Source organism: Chinchilla lanigera, unplaced genomic scaffold (assembly GCF_000276665.1).
Source record: "Chinchilla lanigera isolate Chin_1 unplaced genomic scaffold, ChiLan1.0 scaffold00018, whole genome shotgun sequence".
NCBI classification, from domain to species: Eukaryota; Metazoa; Chordata; class Mammalia; order Rodentia; family Chinchillidae; genus Chinchilla; species Chinchilla lanigera.
In genome coordinates, this window is record NW_004955419.1 from 7009594 (window position 1) to 7031844 (window position 22251).

A 22251-nucleotide genomic window follows, 5' to 3' on the forward strand; every position below is an offset into this window, starting at 1 on the left:
TCCACAATAAAGGCATTTTATTCTGTTTTACTTCTCTCTGCACTGGAAAAACCTATCAAACAGTTTCTTTAATTTAATAAGCCCTATCTTTGGCAGGAAAATTGCATTGATCTTGCCTTTGATAATCATTGCTATGGAGACAGGATTAATAATCTTAAACACAGACTGGGTTAGAAACTAGACAAATACAAGTTACAGAAATAACAATCATTTCCCAATTACTTTTATGTGCTGCGCTCTGCAAAAGCGTTGTTTTCTTCAGTTCCCACAAAAGCACTGTGCAAACATTCTACAGTTACACTGTTACATTCCTGTGTTACCAGTGAGATGCCTTAGCGTTAGAGGGATGAAATACCCAACTCAAGGTCACACTAGGAAGTGGAAGAGGCAGGAGAGAACCCAAAATTTTGGACTCCAGGACCTGCGCTCTTAACTTTTGTGGCACATGGCCTGTGTCACTTTCCCAGGGATGCTCAGCCCCAGGCTGGGTGGGTCCAGAAGGCAGGAAGGAAGAATCAAGGTAGAAGACAGGTGTGAGAGGAGGCAGAGAGCTAACTGTGGGAGATGTACGGAGCAGGTGCTTTTATCAGTGGTCTTAGTAAAATCTTTTTTTGAGAGGGGCAAGGCTTTTGCACTAAGGTACATCCCCACTCCTTTTTAAAATTTTTACTTTTTATCTTGAGATAGGGTCTCATTAAATTACTGTGATCCACTCTGGGTTTGAACTTGTGATCTTCTTCTCTCAGACTCACAGAGTTCTGGGATGACAGGCATGCATCACCACACCCAATTTAAAATTGGATTTGATGTAGCTTCTTTGTGGAGCTTTGTGTCAAATACTGATCCTCTAAAAAGTATTGAAATCATGGTGCCACCAGTTCTGTTTTATCATGTGGGCAAAGTTTTGGCCATGGAATGATTTGAACATCAGCAAAACCCTAGAGAAATTACACTATGTCCTTGAAAGGGACTGGATTGGTGTGTATCAAGCAGCTACAAACTAAAACTAAGCTGACGCTTTGGTTTAAAAAGTAAGGATTAATTAACTGACAGAAAGAAATGAAAGAAAACAGCACTGAGACCTGTCATTTATTCATTTAACAGTGAAAGAAAAATCATCGGATTTGCTCAATACCTATAACAAAACCGTACAATTCAAGGCTGCCTTTGGCAGTATGAGCTAATTTGGGGCTTTGTTGGGTTTTTTTAAGAGGAAGAGGGTACAAATGCCTGCGTCAAACTCCCAGTTTTCCATCAGAATTTTTAACTCTGATAGAAGACAATACTTTATGCTCCCAATAAATATCACAATTTGGTACTATGAAATTCATGATAAATAATGGCTTAATTACTGAGACAGCTAATTTTATAGCATGGATGTCTTTCCAAAAAGTTGTATGTGAGTGTATTTCAACAAAGTAAATTCTAAATTGACCAGGAAAAGCAGCTCTTTAAAGAAATACCAGAGGATTCACTTTAAAACAATAGTCATGTATATGTCTACCAACTAATATTTTCCTCCTTTATAATGTGTATTTTTGTGTATGGATTTTGTATTGAATTTTTTTGTACTGGGATTGAACTATGTGTTGAATTTTTAAAATGAAATTTATCTCTTTTAAGGGTGATTGTTTTAAAAAATCAAAATACTCCGTGTTTAGCAGAGTTTTTGATGATATCAATTATTTTTACAGTAAAGGTTAGAGTTTATTCACTGAATGATGACTTGAAGCCAGCCAAAAGAGAAACTGTTTTAACTTTCATAGTAAGTATTTTATGTAAAGAGCACTTCACTCATTTTTCTGGACAAGAATCTCATTCCATAACCTTTTTCTCACACTATGCTCAATTGTTCAATGTTTCGTAAGTGGTTATTAAAGATCAATATGAATATAGCTGTACAGAGCAACACTTCTACAGATAGACATCTGTAAAAACCTCATTAAAATGAAATCTTCGAGTTTGAAGGATTTTGAGCTAAATCATGTAAGTACATCCTTGGTAATTTCTTTTTTAAAGAACACTCAGCAACCAATAAAAAGTAATTGAGTATGTATTGTGCACAAGATTTTTTATTTGTATAACTTTAGGTAAATGATGCAATCCAGAGGCTGAGGCAGGAGGATCGAGAGTTCAAAGCTAGCCTCCACAACTATGCAGACAAAACAGAGTGAGATGAGGGCAGATATAATTCTTTTCTGGAATGGAATAAGTGAAGGAATCCTTGAGCTGGGTCCTAATGAAAGGAAGTGATGTAGCTTCTTTTAAAATAATGAAGGCTATCTTTCATCAGAAATAGCATGAGTTCATCTATGGGAACAGGAAGAAGTAAAAAATTAGAGTCATTAAGAAAATAAGAAAAGTGGCTGAACAATAGAAAGTTTAGAAAAGAGCTAAGCAGAGGGAAGATCAATCAGCTCAAACGCTCTTTCCCTGTGGGAGAATGCCACAGGTGTGGACATCTACTTTTTAACCCTTGTCGCCATGGTTGAACTTGAGTGAAGGGCAACCCTGGCATCACAAGCAGAAGAATAGATGCCAGTCATCCCGTATCTCAGGGAGAAGGCTGGGGAAGCGGATCCCAGAGCCACAGGACTCAGTATGTAGGAAGCACCCTGAAACTTACTTGAGAAAAATCATCTTAAACAGACTGTGCACCTTTGACAATGGGATGCAGAGCAGCTAGGAAGATATCTAGCTGCAAGTGCCATTCCTTGTTCAAAATAGGCTCTTTTAAGTTTTACAGTTTGTAATTCAAGAAAAAAAATATACCTTAAAATCCATAGTGGGAATTTTAAGTCATGGCAAATGGTGCTAAGTTCTTTTTCTAGCTAAGGCTAAACTAGACTTCCACATCTAGTTCAAAGAAGGTCAAAACCTCATCTTCATATTTGCTAATCCAGACACACAGTGGCGCATGTGGAAAAGCTTTATGAGTGCTTTCAAGTTTACTTAGCCATTTAGAGAGTTGTATCAGGCTCAAAATGTCCATACCGTATATTTATCCAGTGTCTAGCTGAAAAATACAGTTTAGAGAATATTCGTTTTGGACAGCTTTAAAGCAGCATATAAAAAAATTAGATTCTGATATTTATAAAGCCTGCTAATTTTACATTAGTCTCATTAAAACCATCTGGGTCACTTAATTGTTGTTGTTTCCATTTTGTTATACTTCTTTTTAAAACTTGCACAAGACAGTGGAACTTCTGTACAATGAGGGAAATGGGAGAGATTTTGATAAGGGGAAAGGAAGGTGCCTTAAGGGAACTTTGTCTTCTATAACATTTAATTGAATTTTATTGTTCTACTTTTAAATTGAAGGTGTATTTCTTCGTAAAAAGTTTGTAAGTCAAAGATTATATAATCAGTTAAATTTTTAAAAAGGTGCTATGCTTTGAAGGCTGATATATGGGTTGAATATCCTCTCCTTCACCCCTCAGATTCAGTTCTGTGTTAAAATCTTAACTCCCATGCAGCAGTGTTGGAGGTAGGACCATGCAGGAGGTGTTTAATTCACGGGTTTCCATCCTTATGGATAAGCTAAGGGAGCAAGTGAGCTCTCTGGAGTAGTTTTGTCCTGAAGGCAAACTCTCCCTTGGGCTTGCTTGCCCTTCCACTATTCACCCATAGGATGAAGCAGGACCAGGGCCCTGCCACATGCCAACACCATCCTTTTGGACTTCCCAGACTCCAGAACCATGTGTCAAAATAAACCTCTGCCCTTTATCAGTTACCCACCCTCGGTATTCTTTCATAGCAATAAACAATGACCTAAGATAGGGTCCTTTGTTTTTATTCCAAGGATCCTGAAGGATCAGAAGTTGACACAGTAGAAGAAAATGATCACACTGGAATTATCTCTTTTCCTGACTTCAAGATTCCACCCAATCCTAAGTATGTACAAGTAATTTGTTAATAAAGTTTTCTATAGAAAGTTTTTCTGACTTCCGGTTGTAAAGCAGATAAATGGTCACACGGAGCCGCCCAGTGTTAAGAAAGGGTGTCACAGGTGTAGATGTATAAAACCTTTTAAAGCCTAGTAAGAAGGAAGGCGCTGTTCTTGGCCAAATCAATCAGTAGAAAAAAGAAAAACAAGTTTCCGACAGTAGATTTCAGCTAACTCTGCGTGGAGTGCGTGTATTCCCTCCTCCTTGAGAGGCTGAGGCAGAACCGTGTGAACCCGGGAGTTTGGGATCAACTTGGGCACCATAGTGAGACCGTGTCTCCAAAAACAAAACACAAAACATCCCAATACTTGTCACCTCTTCTCTTTGCATATAAAAATAAAAATGGGAAAGAAGCAAGAAATAATCCCTGGGCTTCTTTTCATTAAAACCATGAACTTCTGTCTCTGAAGAAATCTGATCGACTGTTTTTAAAAGGCTGGTCCTTGCTCTGGGTGGTAGGAAATAAGGTCCTCTGCAGTTTTCGTTTGCATGCACTCCTAGAAGGCTCTATCCAACTGTGTTTTCAGGGCCATTTCTTCCACTGGCCTCATGCGAAAGGATTTAAAAGCATGTTTTAAAAGGATTCGCTGTGATATGTATTTAATGAACACATTCCTATGTCTCTAGATGTAGGATCTGAGAGGGGAGAAATAGAGTTAAAGCACCCACAGTCCCTGCTTTCACGGAGCTTAAAATAGAACGGGATAAACAGGACCATGATCTCTGCAAATGAATGCAATATAATTCAGTGCCCACCATTTTATGGTCATTTTTCTCCTGATGTGCAGGAGGGAGCTTTTAGTTAATTCGTTATACTAAATTTTGCTAACACTTTGGGTTGAAACTGGGGAATGTATATAATTGGAGGAATTTAAAAACTGTATACTTTTTAAAGAATCCCATGTGCTTTCTAGTGCAGACCTGGACCTAGTGTTCCACTGCTGTCATCTTCTCCAACTTCATCTTGAGCCACTTGCCCCACGACAGACTCCGGATCAGCCGTGGAGTCTGTCACGAGGCGGACTATCTCGCCTCCTTACCTGTGCACCTGTTGGTCCTCTGCTTGGGATGGGTTCCACCGTGCTCATCTCAGGGGATGCGCTGCCTTTGCAAAGAGGCAATTCTGAGACAAAGTCTAGGGCAGCCCCACACTTACTTTTCCTCTCTGTCTCAGCCTCTTGTGTATTTGCTTCCTGACACTTCTTCCAACGGTGTAATTGTTTTTTAATTTGCTTGCCTTTTTATCGCCCCACTAGATTGTAAACTTCTTGAGGGCCAGGGGCTTTGTCTGTATTTTCATTGTTATGTTTCAGCACTTCAACATAGATGGTACTTGGTCAATACCTGTGGATTGAGGATGATGATGATGATGATGATTTTAATGTTAACACAACTGTAATGGAGGGATTCCTCTACATGTTCATTATTAGTCCATTAATATGAATGATTTCAAAATAAGAATATTTTAGACCACCAAATAAATATATTAGGGATTTGTGAATTCAAAGGAAAAGAGCACTGGATAAGAAATAAAGGTAATTAATATATAAATAACATGTTAGCCAGGTGTGGTGGCACATGCCTGTAATCCTAGCACTCAGGAGGCTGAGGCAGGAGGATTGTTGTGACTTTGAGACCAGCTTGGGCTACAAAGTGATCTCAAGACCAGCCTGAACTATACAGGGAGATCTGGCCCAAAAAGACAAAAAAATGCTAGTTATTAACATATCAATAATAATCTATTAGCATTAATAATATAATATTAGCATTAATATTAATAATATATTAGCATCATGACAGCATTAATAATTAATATCAGCATTAATAATGATAATATTAGTCAATGAATATTAATATTAATAATGATAATATTAGTCAATGACTACATAACCAATCTGCTTGGTAGGTATTATTTTTCTGATTTCACAGATGAGGTGAATTCACTTGCCCAGGTCAAATGTGGTGATAAGTGGAAAAATGGGCACTTGAACTCCCATGGAGTGCTAGCTCTATTCAGAAAGACCGTGGCCTTTCTGTCTTGTTCATTTTTTATTTCTAGTATTTATTTTAGTGCTCAGTAACTATTTTTGAGTGAAGGCTGTTATCTCCCTCTTTAAAAAAAAAAAAACCCATACTACTTTGTCTTCAATCAGAATTTCATTTATGTGAGGTGTAAATCTTATCACCCATATTACATGTTTCTAGAAATATTATGATGGATTTTCTACTATATTGTTGATTTTAGTATTAGGCTATCACAATTAAACTGCAGGATTAAGTCAATTCTCAATTTATCATCAGTTCTTCAAATCCAAGCTAAATTGAAATAAAATACCTAGAAAAAGCACACTGTATCTGAAAAACCTAACTACTGAACAATTTCTGTTATCCTAAAAAAGCTGAATTATTTGTATTATTGCTTAAAGTCTCTCACAAGTAAAATATTTCTTTGGGCTATATCTCTTTAGAATAGAAATTTAGCCTGGCATGGTGACACACACCTGTAATCCTGTTAGGATTATGACACACACTCAGGAAGGTGAGGCAGGAGGATTGATGTGAGTTCAAGAACAGCCTGGGCTACATAGTGAGTTCAAGGCTGGCCTGAACTACACAGTGAGACCAATAATAAATAAATAAGTAGGAATTTATTGTATTTCTTCTGTGTAAAGTAAAAAATATTTGATGACACCTACAATTTTAAATATTTTGTTTTCACAGATATGGTGTGTGGGCAATTAAAGCTAAATATAAGGAAGTTTTTTCAACAAGTGGAACCACCTACTTTGAAATTAAAGAATATGGTAATTTTTGACAATTGCAAGTTTGCCTATTGCAAATATTTTTGCAATAGTTTCTTTCATGAAGGTATCTATTGTAAAATCATCCCCAGCTGAAGAGGAGGCAACATTCTGGTATGGTTGGAAGTACTGGCTAAGGGTGGGAAGGTGTTGGTGTTGGTTTGAATGCTTAAATTCTAGATCCGGCCAGCACATGCTAACCTTGAGGAATCCACCAACCTCAATGGACTTGTGTTCCTGGTCAGAGATCTGGGAGAGATCTAATCCCCCATGAAGCGTGACTTGTTAAGGTCTTCCCTACAATTAGGAATTTAGGAGAAACAATCAGAGATGAGGTGAATGAGTAGTAAAGGTGATTAAGGGTGAAGTGATTCATAGCAGATTTACAAACAGGGACAGAACAAAGACAGCTGAGTTTTCTTAGCCAGGACCCAACCCTGATTTCTTTCTAGCTCACAAGTCCCTGAAAATCATTATGAGCCACGACAATTTAGGTTATTCTTCTTTTGAAATCAGTCATATTAACTAATAATTAGCATACAAACAATCTTTCCACTGCGTGTAGTAGTTTACAATGGTCCCTGTGTGCTCTACTATCAAATTTATCTTTCTTATTTTTGCAGTCATTTTTATTCTTGAGAGATACAAAATGATGGGGAGAAAAATAAATACTTAACACACATTTTAACAAATAACAAGGAAAACAGTGACAAAATTTTGTTTAAAAAGAAACTCAACCTTAAAGATAATAGGTTGTGTAATCTATTACACATAATGTGTAATCTAACTGGCCTCCCTTCCTCTGGGGCTTTTGCTACTTTCCCTGTACCTCTAGTTAGTCCACCCTCATCCCCAGCAGCTGCCCCATTATTCATCACGCGGCTCCCTCCTGCACCACTGCAAAAGCCTCCTTGTTGCTCTCTGCTGCCAAGCTGCGACACTGGCACTCTTGTATGAGCCAGAATAATTTTGAAATGCGAGTATCATTTGTGTTTGAAAAATCCCCAATAGCTCTGATAACGAGAATCAAAATCTTTATGTTGAGCTGGTCCCTGCCTGGCTCGCCTTCAGCCTCTTTTTATAACACTCATCTCCTCACTTACCTGCAGCACACACGGTTCTCTCGGCCTCCACTTCCTTGTTTACTCCTTGCCCAGCCAGGTTCTCAGGTCTCAGGTCTGAGCTTGAAAGCCGTTTAGACCACTTTCCCTGAATTCTCTTTCCTGGGTAGGATCCACTGTACTTCTTCATGTCAATATTTGTCATTATACTTAATGTTGTATAATTATTCACCTATGGCTAGCTTCAGTTATGTCTACCTTGTTCACTAGTGTAGCGCTCTTGGTAGGCAGGTGTCCAGTAGAAGGATGGAATAATTCTCTGTGCCTCATTTCCTGGAGAGAACACTCCTGCCTTGGTCTTCAATTACATAGGAACACAGTCCAGGAAGAAAATTGCTTTGATTTTTCACTTCTAGTTCTCACTATTTTAAAACCTATGAGCCATAGGTGAAGCCAGCTATCTCACTCAATGTATCACACTTTGTCTACAACATCAGGCTCATCCAATGAACTAATTTTCTATAACTATAGAGTAGGTTATTAGAATCTACTGCCGTTGGGGCTGAGGATTCAGCTCAGCGGCACAGCACCTGCCTGGCAAGCGCAAGGTTGTGAGTTTGATTCCCGGTACCGGAAAAAAACCAAAAAAAAGAATCTACTACCGCCTTTATACATAGTCTGAGTTAGTGGTACCTCAATTCACAAACTTAATTTGTTCTACAATTTTAGAAAAGATGGCCATGTTTCTGCTTATGTGGGAAAGATGACCACAGTCATGTTTGTCACCTGATGCAGACCTTGCAAACAAAAACAAAATTTTGCTAAATGTTTCTGTTTTCAAACCAAACTGTTTGCAAACAAAAGCATTCATAAACCAGGATAACACTATATAAAGAACAGATGGTACCATTTCAATAGATTAAATTACTTTCTCTTGGGCCATCAAGGACCAAAGATAGAAAAAGCCCACAACTTCTTTTGGCCTAATTTTTAATTCTGCTTTGATACACTTTCTTTTATCCTATTTTAAGATTTCTCTTTTTAAAAATCATTGTTAAGATTTTATGCTGACACTTGAATGGATATTTATCTACCAGACAAAAAAAAGAGAATACTAGATAAGCTAGAATTCTTCTTTTTTATCTTCAGTTTGATAAATTCTCATTGAACATCTACCATGCTTAAGATTTATAGAAGAATGAGAGGATGAGATATACCAGGAAAAATAGAGAATAGTCTTTTTTTTTGTTTCTTAAGGAATCCACATTCTAGTGAAGTAATCTATTGCCCATAGTAAATACCATAATAAAAGTATAAGCCAAATATTGCTGGCACATTGAGGCTGGGTTGATTCTGACTGCTGGAATGGAAAGTCTCCTCAGAAGTGATGGGCTGATAAAGAAGAAGAAGAAGATGATGATGATGATAATGACAGTGATGATGAGGTGGATGTTGTGCTGATGCTACAGCTTGTCCATCTCTACCAGAGAAAAGTACCTTCTTGCTGTTTTAAAGGCTACTCTAATTTAAATGATAATATTGCCTCTTCATTTCTATTTTCAGTTTTGCCACATTTTTCTGTTTCAATAGAACCAGAAAGTAATTTCATTGGTTATAAGAACTTTAAGAATTTTGAAATTACTATAAAAGCAAGGTAAGAAAGTTTTATTTTGTTTTTCAAGCAAACCAGCTAAATTGGTGATGATTGCTCAATGTGAGATCTGTGATTTATTAGCATAATCTGCCATGACTGTGGAACAGACTTCAAAGTCTGTTGAGGAGACTTCATGCGAATACTGCGGTTTATGTCCTCATTCTAATTTTAGCTTTGTTGGTTATTCACCAGTAAAGAAAAATCCTGAAGACTTAAGTTCAGTGTGTATGTTCAGCGTAACTTAGGATACTGAGACTAAAATATGAAATCTTCTTTTCATTTTTAAAATTCTTTAATCAGCTAGCAAATGCTGTGTCACTGTTTCAAAACCCAGTGCTTTAAAACCACAAGCATTTATGAGTTAACTTGGTAGTTCTGCTGATGTGTGCTAGGCTGATAACAGCTGGGGTCAGCCAGGCGCCTGCAGTCAATAGGCAGATCCATCTGAGGATGTCTGATCCAGCGGGGGTCGTATTCACATGTCTGGCAATGGTTGACAGTTGACAGGGACTAAGTGACTGGACTAGGTGTGTATCTCATCATCCAGAAGGCTGTCCCAATAGAACAGCAATGCTGGGATTTGGGGAGGGGGAGGGAGAGGGAGAGAGAGAGAATGAGTTAAATTCTCCTTAGACCTTGATACTTAGTACTGGCACAACATTCTTTCCAGCACATTCTTTTGTCCAAAGCAAGTTACAAGGTCACCCCAGACAAAGTAGATTCCTCTCATACCTTTTGCATGCAATGAATTGCAAAGGTTGTTGCACATGGAATGGTAGACAATTGGGGTTAATTTTGTAACCAAGTTGTTACAAAATCATAGGCCAATTAAAAATGATATCAAACAGTTGTTGATAATTAATTTATGCAATTGCACTTCTAAGAACTGCCTCTATTAGCACATTTAATTATCACAACCCTGTGAGGTAGATATTATGACTATCCCCACAAAACAAGTGAAAACACTAAGTTACATGAATTGCACATAATTTGTTCAAGATGTCAGAGCTAGGATGCCTGTCTGCTCACGGAGCGGAGTCCCTCCTTCCCTATTCTTCCTCTTCTGTAAGCATTTATTCTGCAACTGGGACGTTCATCATTCAGCCCACACCAACATAAAAGGCTCACTTGAAAGAAGCTGACACCTTGTAATGGAGACAATTTATTTGTTCAACCCATTAGTAAGAAAAGTTAGCTTGTGTTATAGTTTTGCTTCGCAGAAAGTATACTTTGTTCTAAATGAGAAAGGAAACATGCAGTCCAGATTGTTTTTTCAAAAGAACTAAGCCCATGTAACAGTGAGGTCAGGCATGTTCCTTTTAAAAACATAAAAGATAATAAGGAGTCGCTCCCCACTGATATCAGAATCATCTAGGAAGTAATGTTGGCTTCAGGAAAAGGGCCCTGGAGCTGTGCCTTTTGATCTCCCCAAGATTACCTCTTTCATCTTCCACATCGTAATAAGAATCCACACTCTAACTTTCTTACTGTGGCTTTATCAGGAAGAAGTATAATAGCAGCTGGAGTATACAATGCACTTTAAGTAAATTTAAATTGTCACATCTTATCTGAGCTTATTATTGCACCCGTGTCAACAGAATGATGTTATGGTATGGTATTGTTTGACAGGTATTTTTATAATAAAGTAGTCACTGAGGCTGATGTTTATGTCTCTTTTGGAATAAGAGAAGATTTAAAAGATGACCAAAAAGAAATGATGGAAAAAGCGATGCAATACAAAGTGGTAAGATGTTTAGACGTAAAGATGACGGGAGGATGAACAGTTACTCCAAACCTTCTCATTCAGTCCCTTATCCTATATAGGTGCAAAGTTGAAGGTTAAAGTCTTCCACTGGTTTCCCGTTTCTTTACCTTAGGATAAAGGCTCCTTTCCTTGGCATCAGCGTCCCTTGCCAACGTCTCTCATGCTATTGCCTCTCATCCTGATTAATATCGTCCTCCAGGTTCTCAAACCAACCAGAGTTTGTCTTCCTCCAGGTCTTTATTCTTTTCCTCTGTCCCCTCCTGCCTCATCTTTGTCTGATTAATTTTTTCTTGCTCTATAAGTTTCAATGTTGACACCTTTTCTCTGTAACACTTTCCTGATTCCCCTGAACTAGGTTAGCTTCCCCAGCTTTCCATCTCATAGGCCTCAAGACTCTCTTTATTAGCGCATCTGTCACATTTTCTTGTGGTGGTTGTTAACCAGGGATGATTACCCGCAAGGGGATTTGGCAATGAGTAATCTGTGGGTGTCACAGTGGGGGAGAAGGATGCTACCGGGATTTAGTAGAGGCAAGATTGCTGCTAAACCATTACCATACACAGAAAGCACCCTCTCACACACAGTGAGGAATTACTCTGTTCAAAACGCCTGTAATGCAGAAAGTAAGAAACCCTTCTTTACTGGAATTGCCCGCTTTCCTATTTATCATTTTAACCTTAAACTCTTTACACTTGTAAATCATTTCCATTATATGCCCAGAGGGAGCACATTTCCTCCCAAAGAGTAGATGCTCCGTAAGTATTTCTCAAGTCACTTGTCCATGGTTAAGGGCAGTGATTGGTGTTACTGAGATCAGAGCCCTGGCCCCTTCCTCCTTGAGAGCGCACTTTATATTATACCACAGGTGATATGAGTTCATGTCATTTTGCATAGTCCTGTATTTTGTGTCATCAGTTTATTTACCCTCTGCTTTTTAAAAAGACAGCCATATTTACTGATGACATAAGTTAAAGGTCTGTTTTTAAATGCAAGATTCTACTCGACATAAATTTAAAGCTAAATTAGGACGAGGAGTGTATAGTTCACCGATAGCATGCAGGTGTGGTGTGTGTGAGGCCCTGGGTTTCAGTCCCCAGTGACAAAAATGTAAAAGGCAATAAAAATAACTGAATAGGGCCATGGATATAGCTCAGTGGCATAAGTGCTTGTCTGGCAAGCCTGAGGTCATGAGTTCGATTCCCAGTACCAAAAAAAACACCTATAAGCTAAATCAGAAAAAAAAAAACCCTGGACTCAGGTTCATTAATTTTTAGAGTGAAAATAAGGCAGAAATCTATTTTTAATAATTTAATAATATAATATTACCTAGCATTAATCCCTTTATTTCCTGTAAATTAAATTAGTGTTTTAATTTGTAAACAGTAAAGCACAAATTAAATATAAAATCCAATAAACTCTTAGTTAAGGTCAGAAGTAGCATGACAGCCCCACAAAGGTGATGATGCATGGGAAACTGGAAAAGACATCTCTGTCAGCTGGTACCAGAGACCTGCTGGGCCATGTTATGTTCAAGACTCTTCTACCACTATAATTCTGTACAAATAAATTAGAAAATAGCATCCTGGGGCTTCACCATGGACATGGAATCCGCTGCACTGGTGATGCTAAACCAGTTCTCTGACATTTGCCCTCAATGCAGAGGCTAGTCACAGCAGATATGGTTAGTCTCCTTCCTTATATGTTCTTCTCTAAAGTAATCTTTCCATTTTTCCCTTTTAAAAAGTTGGTAAATGGAATTGCTCACGTCACATTTGATTCTGAAATGGCAATTAAAGAACTGTCATATAACAGCTTAGAAGATTTAAATGACAAGTACCTTTATATTGCTGTAACAGTTGAGGAAGCTACAGGTAAGGCGTGTGTTTGTGTGTGTGTGTTAAACTTTCTTTTAAGAAGTATCAGCGTATCAATGATGTAAATGATTTCTAGTGGTTTTTTGTATGTTTGTTCTTATTTAAATGTTACTTTTTATATCATTAAAAACTTGGATTAGAGCAGAGCTCTGCCACTATGTAGGCATTGGGAAGGCTACTGGGTCCTTATTACCTCAACTCCAAAAATGGAATGACACTACGCAGTTGGTATTCCAAGTGGCTCTGCAGCCAGCTGCCTTGACATCTGTCACCCTGGTGTTCTCACCTGAAAAGAATCAAAATCCAAATGAGATTATGTAGGTAAAAATGTTTGATATTGTACTGTGCAATTGTAACCTACTATTCTTATCACTGTTCTGGTCACCTTTTCTGTGCAATGATGCAACTGAACTAAATGCTTTCTAAAGCCCTCTTTTAGGTGTGAAATTAAGGGATTCTATCTAAAAATTAGGTAATCATGTTTCTAAAGTGAGTACAATAATAGTATTCAACTCACAGTCTTTTTTTTGTTTTGGTTTTGGTTTTTCTCCGGTACCGGGAACCAAACTCACGACCTTGTGCTTGCCAGGCAGGCGCTTTTGCCGCTGAGCTAAATCCCCAGCCCCTCAACCCACAGTCTTAAAGTGGTTATCAAAGAGTGAGCATATGCAAAACACTTAAGCAGTATCTGTCACACACTGAGTGCTGTGTATTGGCCAATCTCTTTTTCTTCTCTTCTTCCTTTCTTCCTCTGCCCTTTTCTTTCCCAAGGGCCCACTGTTACTTTCTTAGCATACATAAGCTTGTCTAGTTTTGCTTGTCAACTTTTTAAAAACTCATGCCGATGGTTTTAAATAGTCATTAATTCCTACTGCAAGCCAGGTCAATTTTCTTATGCCCAGTATAGCTTCATTACTAATATCATGTTTTGAGGTTTATGTTGAACTCCTGACTAATCTTGAATACATAGTTTAACGATGCTGACCCTAATTTGGGGGGGGGTGTAAAATAACAGATGGTTTCTAAGGCCCCTTTCACTCCTTTAAGTTTGTCCTTTCATGGTGACAGAATGGAGACGCAGGCTTAGTTATCCAGTCACTGAGCACTTTGCATAAACCCGTGCTCAGTAGATATGGAGAGTGATGGTGCCTTCCACTCCTTGCCTAGCTGTGGTTTTCAACGTTACTTTAATATTTCTTTCTCACTTTTGCTCCTCAACTTAGTTCCAATAAATTCAGCTTCAGCAGAATTTATGAGATTTTTCAGAGCATTGTTCAATACACAGGCTTACAAATATGAATGACCCCAGCACACAAGGGACTTATAAACTAGCATCAGGTTTAAGACAGTAAACAAAGAACCCTATTCTTGAAGCAAGAGCTTAATGCTATAGATCTTCAGGGAAAGGTAAGCTTCTGATTGTCGATGTCGCATAACCGGGAATAGCGTTGTGAAGATGATCAGTGCAGGAGGCTTTGAAGGCAGGGCTAAAACACAGAGTGACGCAGCCCTTCCTCTACAGCAAAAAGGGGGGACACTGAAGCTTGGTCTTTGAGAAGAGCAGTTTTGCTGCAGCACAGGGAATGTGTAAGAACTGTTGCAGATGTAATACTGGGAAGGAGTCTGAGGCTTCCAGAACTTCATTGGTTATTCTTAATGTTTACCTTGGTTTTTAGCCACAGGATTATGACATCATTGTGATTTCACTCATGGACGCTTAGGGTTCTCCCTTATCAAGTTCTGATTGTTCTCCATTTCTCTCCACATTCCTGCAACCTAACTGGGAAGACACATAAGGCTCAAGCTCTGGCGTACCTCATTTCCTCTCCTCACTCTTGAACCTATGTCTATGGAGACATAGCTTCCATGTAGATACCAGGTACATCATTACATTGCTAAAAGTGACAACATGATGCTTATTGTTTCTTTAGGTGGATTTTCTGAAGAGGCAGAATTACCTGGCATCAAATATGTCCTCTCTCCCTACACACTGAATTTAGTTGCTACTCCTCTTTTCTTGAAGCCTGGGATTCCATATTCCATCAAGGTATGGGGGTGGGAGGTGGGAGGAGGCTGCTGAATATGCTCAGCTTTTTCTATATATTGAAAACATGGAGGAAGGAAATGGGAGAGAGGTCCTAGAGAGGCAGTCACAGAGGGAACGTGCCTGCCCTCTTGGGGATGATTTGTGCTTCTATGGCACATGCTGGTACTCAGTAAGAGAGCCTTGTGTTAGGAATTCCCATTACATTATGTGTAAATAAAACCTCCTGTGTCCACAAGGCAAAAGCTAATAACATTTAATATTACTTGGAGGCAAGTAGTCTTAATCTAGAGACACCACTTCTTAAAAATAGATCCCTCTCCTTCTCACTATTTTTTTAACCTCTAGAGAATCTCTGAGTATGCATTTCTGTGTTTTTCTGCTTTGTCTCTGCATTATTTGTGCAGATATCTGGTCTCTTGTCTGTTTCTCTTGTTGCCCTCTGTCTTTTCTATTTTACATCTTTTTTGCTTCCTTTTTCCTCTTCATTTTTTATTTGCATCCTCCACTTTTGTTTTTTTTGTTTTTTGTTTTTGTTTTTGTTTTTTGTTTTTCTCCGGTACCGGGAACCGAACTCACGACCTTGCACTTGCCAGGCAGGTGCTTTTGTCGCTGAGCTAAATCCCCAGCCCCCATCCTCCACTTTTGATTTGAAACATCCATTTAATTGATTATATTTTATTATATTTATTATTCTATTAAATATTTCAATATAAATTATATTATATATTTTATTACATTTATTAAGTGGAAATTTTTATTCCCTGCCCTTAGTTTAGAAAGCCTAGAGGTTTATGGTTATTTCTTATTCTTTGAAAACATGTTACTTTTAAAAATCAGTTTAAGGGGTTGGGGATGTAGCTCAGTGGCATAAGCGCCTGCCTGGCAAGCGCAAGGTCGTGAGTGTGATCCCTGGTACAGCAAACAAAACAAAAGAAAAAAAAAAAAACTAAACTAAAAATCAGTTTAAGTAGCTGGGTGTGGTGGTACATGCCTTATATAAGGGACTTGAGACCCTTGGCTATTGCGATTGATGAGGGGTCCTGGAGCCAATTCCCCATGGACACTGAGGGATGATTGTAGCTACTATATGTCATTTATTACTTACAGTGGATCCCTGGCTTTTAAGAGAAAAAGATTTGCTAAGCACGAAGTAAGCTTTGGATATGCTTTTAACTTCTTACATACAAATATGCAATATACACACAAATATACATGTTATTGTATATGCATGCAAATACGTAATATATACTACATATAGTATCATGCAATGCATATAATGTAGTTATATATAATATAACATATAAATGTATAATATATGTATACATTTATGTATAATGTATACATATACATGTATTATATATATAAATTTGAAATATCTTTCATATAACTTTATATCTAAAATATAAAAAGATATATTTGTGGAAATTATAGATATTATATATGAGTCATATATATGCATGGTGAGAGGTAAAGATAAAAAAGAAAATATATCTATTTCTTTTTCCTCACATGAAAAAGAATCATTACCAGAAGCAATTGCTTCATTTTCTCCTTTACTCCAGGCTAAGACAATTAAAGAAACATTGACATTAGGTAGCAGATCTTGTCACATCTCTTAGGCTGACTTATTAGAATGATATTTATGTCTGAGTCTGATGTATAGATGAAATCACCCAATTAAGAAGCGTTAAACTAAACAGAATTGAACCTTTGTTACAAGCTGACAACACACATCCCCTTAATGAATTACATTTTGCTGCACAGGAAGGAGAACTACTTCAGAGCTGTTATGCTTTAAAAGACATGATGAGTTTGTTGAAATGGATTTGAATTGTTCTGCAAACAGGTACAAGTTAAGGATTCACTTGACCAATCGGTAGCGGGGATCCCAGTCATCCTGAACGCACGAACAGTCAACGTGAACCAAGAAACTTCTGACTTGGAACCAAAGAAAAGTGTAACGAGTCTCAGCCATGGAGTGGCTTTGTTTGTGGTTAACCTCCCATCTGGAGTGACGGCGCTAGAGTTTCATGTGAGCTGAGTTCTCCTGCTGTCTTCTCTAGGACGATGTGTACTCTTGCCTGTGTGTTTTGGCTAGTGGGCAGAACTGACGTGGCAGCGTTTATAAATGAGTCCGGCAAACTCATTTCGGAAAAATGAGTACCGGAGAAAATCTCCTAATCTATGGATTGACCCTTAAGGAAGACAAACCTATCAATTTTTGTTTGAGAATTAAGTGTTTTACACCAATAAGACTGAATTATTTGGAAATTTCAATTTAAGTATGACTAAGAACAATGGTAGGAATCTCCCCCACCCCGCACGCACACATTTTTTTATCCCCTCTCAGAACCACAAGAGGGTCTATTGTGGAGTCCTAGCTTTTCTCCAGTACACAGACCACTCTACCTTACAGCTTATTAATTGTCTTCTCTTCTAGCATGTAGTATTTGCATTCCCAATCTCAAATAAAATGTAAGTAGGTTAATCATGCAGATCAGTGAGTGCACCATAAATGTATATATATATGTATATATATATATTTTTTCACTATCATCCACCAAGAACTTACTAAATAAATACTTAGGCACTGGGCCATGAGCTTTATTTTTTTGTTTTTTTGTTTTGTTTTGTTTTGTTTGTTTTTTTTCCAGTACCAGGAATCGAACTCATGACCTCACACTTGCCAGGCAGGCGCTGTGCCGCTGAGCTAAATCCCCTGCCCCTGCCATGAGCTTTATAACTAACACATTTAATACCCACTTCATCAGCAATATGAGTTAGCGAATATTACCTCTGGCCTTTTGTGGCTGAAGAAACTGCAGCTTCTAACCTCTCTTTCAATTAAATAACTTCTTCAGACAACAAGCGTTGGCACCGGAACACAAACCAATGCATGTCTGACTTCAGACCACAGGCTAATAACCTTCCTGCGTCCTAGAAGCAGGTATTACTCCCATGTTATCATACGTGCCCTACGCCATGTTTATACTCACTCCTCAGTGTCACCACGTCACGATGGTCCCCATCATGTTCATTCATAACCCCCTTCACTTCAAGAGTTAGAGCTACCTCTGCGCCACTGCCCTTCTCATACCCTCAATTCCTGCATCCCATCCCCTAGGAAGAGAGCGTCGCATGATGTTTCAGGAGGAGTGTCAGCTTTTGTTTCTGGAGCATCCCTCTGTCTTCATCAGACTTCTCCATCGTAGCTCATAATCCTGTTATTATTTTCCATGGTTTTATAATGTTACTTGATCACAGCAATGCAAACACTGGTGTGATGGAGTTTTTTTGTCTGTAATATTATAAATACTATATAGTGTAAAATTTAGAAAAAAACTTTTAAGGCAGAGAATTTAAATAATATGTTTTACAAAGAGTGTTACTTACTGTCAGTGTGTGTTTTTGAAAATTTCCTTCCCAGGTCCAAACTGATGCCCCAGATCTTCCAGAAGAAAATCAGGCCCGGGAAGATTACCGAGCTGTTGCATACTCGTCTTTCAGTGAAAGTTACCTTTATATTGATTGGACTGAAAACTATAAAGCTTTGTTTGTGGGAGAACATCTGAATATCATTGTTACCCCTAAAAGTCCATATGTTGACAAAATAACTCACTATAATTACTTGGTAAGTTCAATAGTTATAGACTTACATCTTATCACTCACTGTTCCTTTGCTTTATAGACAAACAATAGAATGATTCCTTACATTTGCATTTATAAAACACTTTCAAGGACATTATATATTTTAATATCAGCTTTTCAAAATTGACCAAAAGCATGATTTTTATGGCCATGAGGAAACTAAGGACAAAAAAGTTTCAGGACTCACCAGTCTCAGTCAGTTCAGAAGAAGATTTTGATTTGAACTGAGGACCTCTGACTCTTGATATAATAACTCCTTCCACCAAAAAAGGCCTTTTTGAATCACATCCCCTCTGCTATGTTACACGCCTAAACATTATAGGCCTACATCTACTTCAAAAATGTGCATTCCATTGGCGTAAGAGAAGGGACTCAAATCCTGCTCTAAAGAATTGGGTCATACTAAACCTGCTCCAGTTCTACACTCAGCAGCAATTACATTAAACAGGAGGTGGATCAATCAAACCTGTGAACCTTAGAAAAGAATGTGCAAATAATGTCAAGAACTTTCCACCATGTGTCAAAGAAGTGGACTGAATTATTCCAATGGCCAGGCCAAATAGGTGGTGGTGACTTTTTCCACATTTTTGAAGAAGAAAATGAAAAAATAAATGAGGACCATAGAAAAATACTGATTGATGAAACGTAGAGACACTATGGACTACATAAAAAACCATGTATGCAGTCCCACTCTCTAAGGACAATTTAAGGGAGCCTTGCAGACATTTTGGCTTTGTGTGATTTTATTTCCACCTTAAACTTCTGATTTAGAATCCAACCATGGCTTTAAAATTTAATCCTCAAATAAGATACACTCTACTTATTCATCTAGTTTTTATAAATCAATCAATCAATACAAAGGAGGTTTTAATGACAGTACATGGCTTTAAGCGGTTCTGGGTTCAAATTTGAGCTCTTTAATTTCCTACTTACATGATTTTGATCTAAAATCAATGTGGCTTTTGGTGAGTTGCTGAGGCTCAGTTTCCTCAGTGGAGGTGACTATTCCTACCTCACTAGTATCTTGTGGAATAAATAAATGTTAAAGTTCCTGGCAAATATTAGGAACAAATATGCAAGTTAACTTTATTTTTCTTTAACATAACTGTTGCTCCAGCTCCCAGCTTCATCCTGAAGCACAGCTTTTGTATATATGCTTATAGTCGCTTCCACTGTTTATTTTTAGATTTTATCCAAGGGCAAAATCGTACACTTTGGCACCAAGGAGAAACTCCAAGATTCATCTTATCAAAGTATAAACATTCCAGTGACACAGAATATGGTCCCCTCAGCCCGACTCTTGGTCTATTACATTGTTACGGGAGAGCAGACTGCAGAATTAGTGTCTGACTCGGTCTGGTTGAATATTGAAAAAAAGTGTGGCAACCAGCTACAGGTGAGGCACAACTTACCCATCACGACTGAATGTGATCTCTATTTATTTAATAATTCAAAAATTAAATTCACTCTTTTATGTTTCCACTCACTTATCCATTCATTTTCTTCTAAATGAAGGAGGCTGTCAGAACAGCTGCTCCTGAACAAGTTTGGCTTATATGAATGATCTCTTCTTTTTCAATTGACTTTTTAGGTTCAGCTGTCTCCAGACGGAGGTGAATATTCTCCAGGACAAACTGTGTCTCTTAACATGGAAACTGAGTCCGACTCATGGGTGGCAGTATCAGCAGTGGACAGTGCCGTGTATGGAGTCCAAGGAAAAGCCAAAAAACCTATGCAAAGAGTTAAGTCCTGCAGTCTTGCAGCTGCTGTGGGATGGGGTACTCAGAGCAGTGCTTCACACAGTGTGGTCACCAGCACCAGTTATAGGTGAAGAATGAAGATAGCACTTGCTCGTTTTTCTATCATGTGCCCAGTTTAGTGGTTTGGGGGAAGGGAGACCATCTCATGTTAGCTCTCACACCACAGGTCCTTTCATTTATGTTTTTTCCAAATATGGATTTAAACTCTCAAAAATATAGGCCCATGCCAGCCATGGGTCAAATGTGTCATCATTTAGGAGAAGTTAAGGGTTTAGGGCAGGGGGGGGTGACAGTTACAGAGGCAGCAAGAGAAGACAGGAGAGACTGGGTAGGACATCTTTGGGTTTGTTTGTTTAAACTCTTATTAAAATCTGTGGTGCTGAAGAATTTGAAAATTACTCAATTTCCTGAGTTGCCATTTAATTCCACTACACTCAGCTACTATTTTCTAGGCTTGCATTTTCTTTGAGCAAGGAAAAAAAAAAACCTGAAAAACTAATGGTAAAAGCATTCTGACAGGAAAGGCTATTTGGGGTCAAAATTAAAACTGAAATAAGCCCTGTATTAAAATACTCCCCTACTAAGAACTTAAAATCCTCCCCTAAAATCATAAGAGACTGTGCTCTCTTTTTATTTAGCAATTTTAAAATTAACTTTGAAATTCATTCTTTTATGGTCACACTCATTTATCCATTCATTTGTTTATTACATCGATTGCAACATGTATTCTACGTAGAAAAAAAACACAAGTGTATCAGTCAGTTTTTTTATTGCTGATACAAAAGATCTGACACACACAACATAAAGGAGAAAAGGGTTATATTTGGTTCATGGTTGCAGAGGCTTCAGTCCATGTCCAGCTGGCTCCAAAGCAGAAGCACAGTGGCCGAAGGGGTTGGTGGAAAAAAGTTTCTCAACTCATGGCATCTTAGAAGCAGAGAGTGGAAGAAAAGCCAAGATAAAGGGGCCAGGGACCAGATATATTCCCCAAAGTCACACCTCTATGACCCACACAGACACATGCACAAGTGTGCTTCACTTGTCTCTTAGCATCTCCCGAGGCAATCAAGTAGACAATCAAGGTTAATAGGTCAGTTTCAAAGAATTTACTTTTTAATGGTGTTGCTTAAAATTTAGTTTTTGATTTCATATTGAGGAGGCATGTTTTTATAAATACAAGAGGACAAACTAAAGGAATGAAGTTGGGAAATTTGGTATTTGTCAATGGATGAATGAATGCCCTACTATAATCATGTAATGTCCAGTACCTTTCGTGTTTTGGAGAAATACTTACACAATATATGAACAAGCTTAACATTTTGCTTTTCTGGACAGGTTTTTCAAGCTTTTGAGAAGAGTGACCTGGGCTGTGGGGCAGGTGGTGGCCGTGACAATGCAGATGTATTCCATCTTGCTGGACTAACCTTTCTCACCAACGTAAATACAGATGAATCTCAAGAAAATGGTAAAATGCTCAACTTTTAAAAATTATTTTATGTTTATTAGGACATGTTTGCTGTACATGATTAAATTCATCAACATTTTTAAAACTGAACTTTGGCCAGGGGTATAGCTCAGCAGCACAGCGCCTGCCAGGCAAGTGCATTGTCCTGAGTTCGATTCCCGGTACAAAAAAAAAAAAAAAAACCTCTGAATTTTACATTGATTTCTGCCTTCCAGATGTCATTTTTCCC

The 22251-nt window shown here is 38.1% G+C and overlaps 1 protein-coding gene and 1 long non-coding RNA gene across 2 annotated transcripts in view; one reads left to right on the forward strand and one right to left on the reverse strand.

Moving 5' to 3' along the window:
- The window catches only part of LOC102021665 (complement C5), a 97395-nt gene that overhangs the window by 10146 nt on the left and 64998 nt on the right, over positions 1-22251 (forward strand). The window contains exons 4-15 of the mRNA XM_005382580.1: positions 1695-1765; positions 3803-3894; positions 6669-6751; positions 9373-9463; positions 11093-11207; positions 12973-13099; positions 15034-15149; positions 16996-17181; positions 18577-18780; positions 19984-20193; positions 20389-20538; positions 21893-22022. Of these exons, the coding sequence (XP_005382637.1) occupies positions 1695-1765; positions 3803-3894; positions 6669-6751; positions 9373-9463; positions 11093-11207; positions 12973-13099; positions 15034-15149; positions 16996-17181; positions 18577-18780; positions 19984-20193; positions 20389-20538; positions 21893-22022 (1575 nt within the window). The remainder of the gene's footprint in view (positions 1-1694; positions 1766-3802; positions 3895-6668; positions 6752-9372; positions 9464-11092; positions 11208-12972; positions 13100-15033; positions 15150-16995; positions 17182-18576; positions 18781-19983; positions 20194-20388; positions 20539-21892; positions 22023-22251) is intronic.
- On the reverse strand, positions 9746-14803 carry LOC102021447. Its single transcript, XR_260613.1, has 3 exons — positions 14464-14803; positions 13296-13388; positions 9746-10036 (listed from the first exon to the last, which is right to left on the reverse strand). It is a non-coding gene; the product is annotated as an uncharacterized LOC102021447 (long non-coding RNA).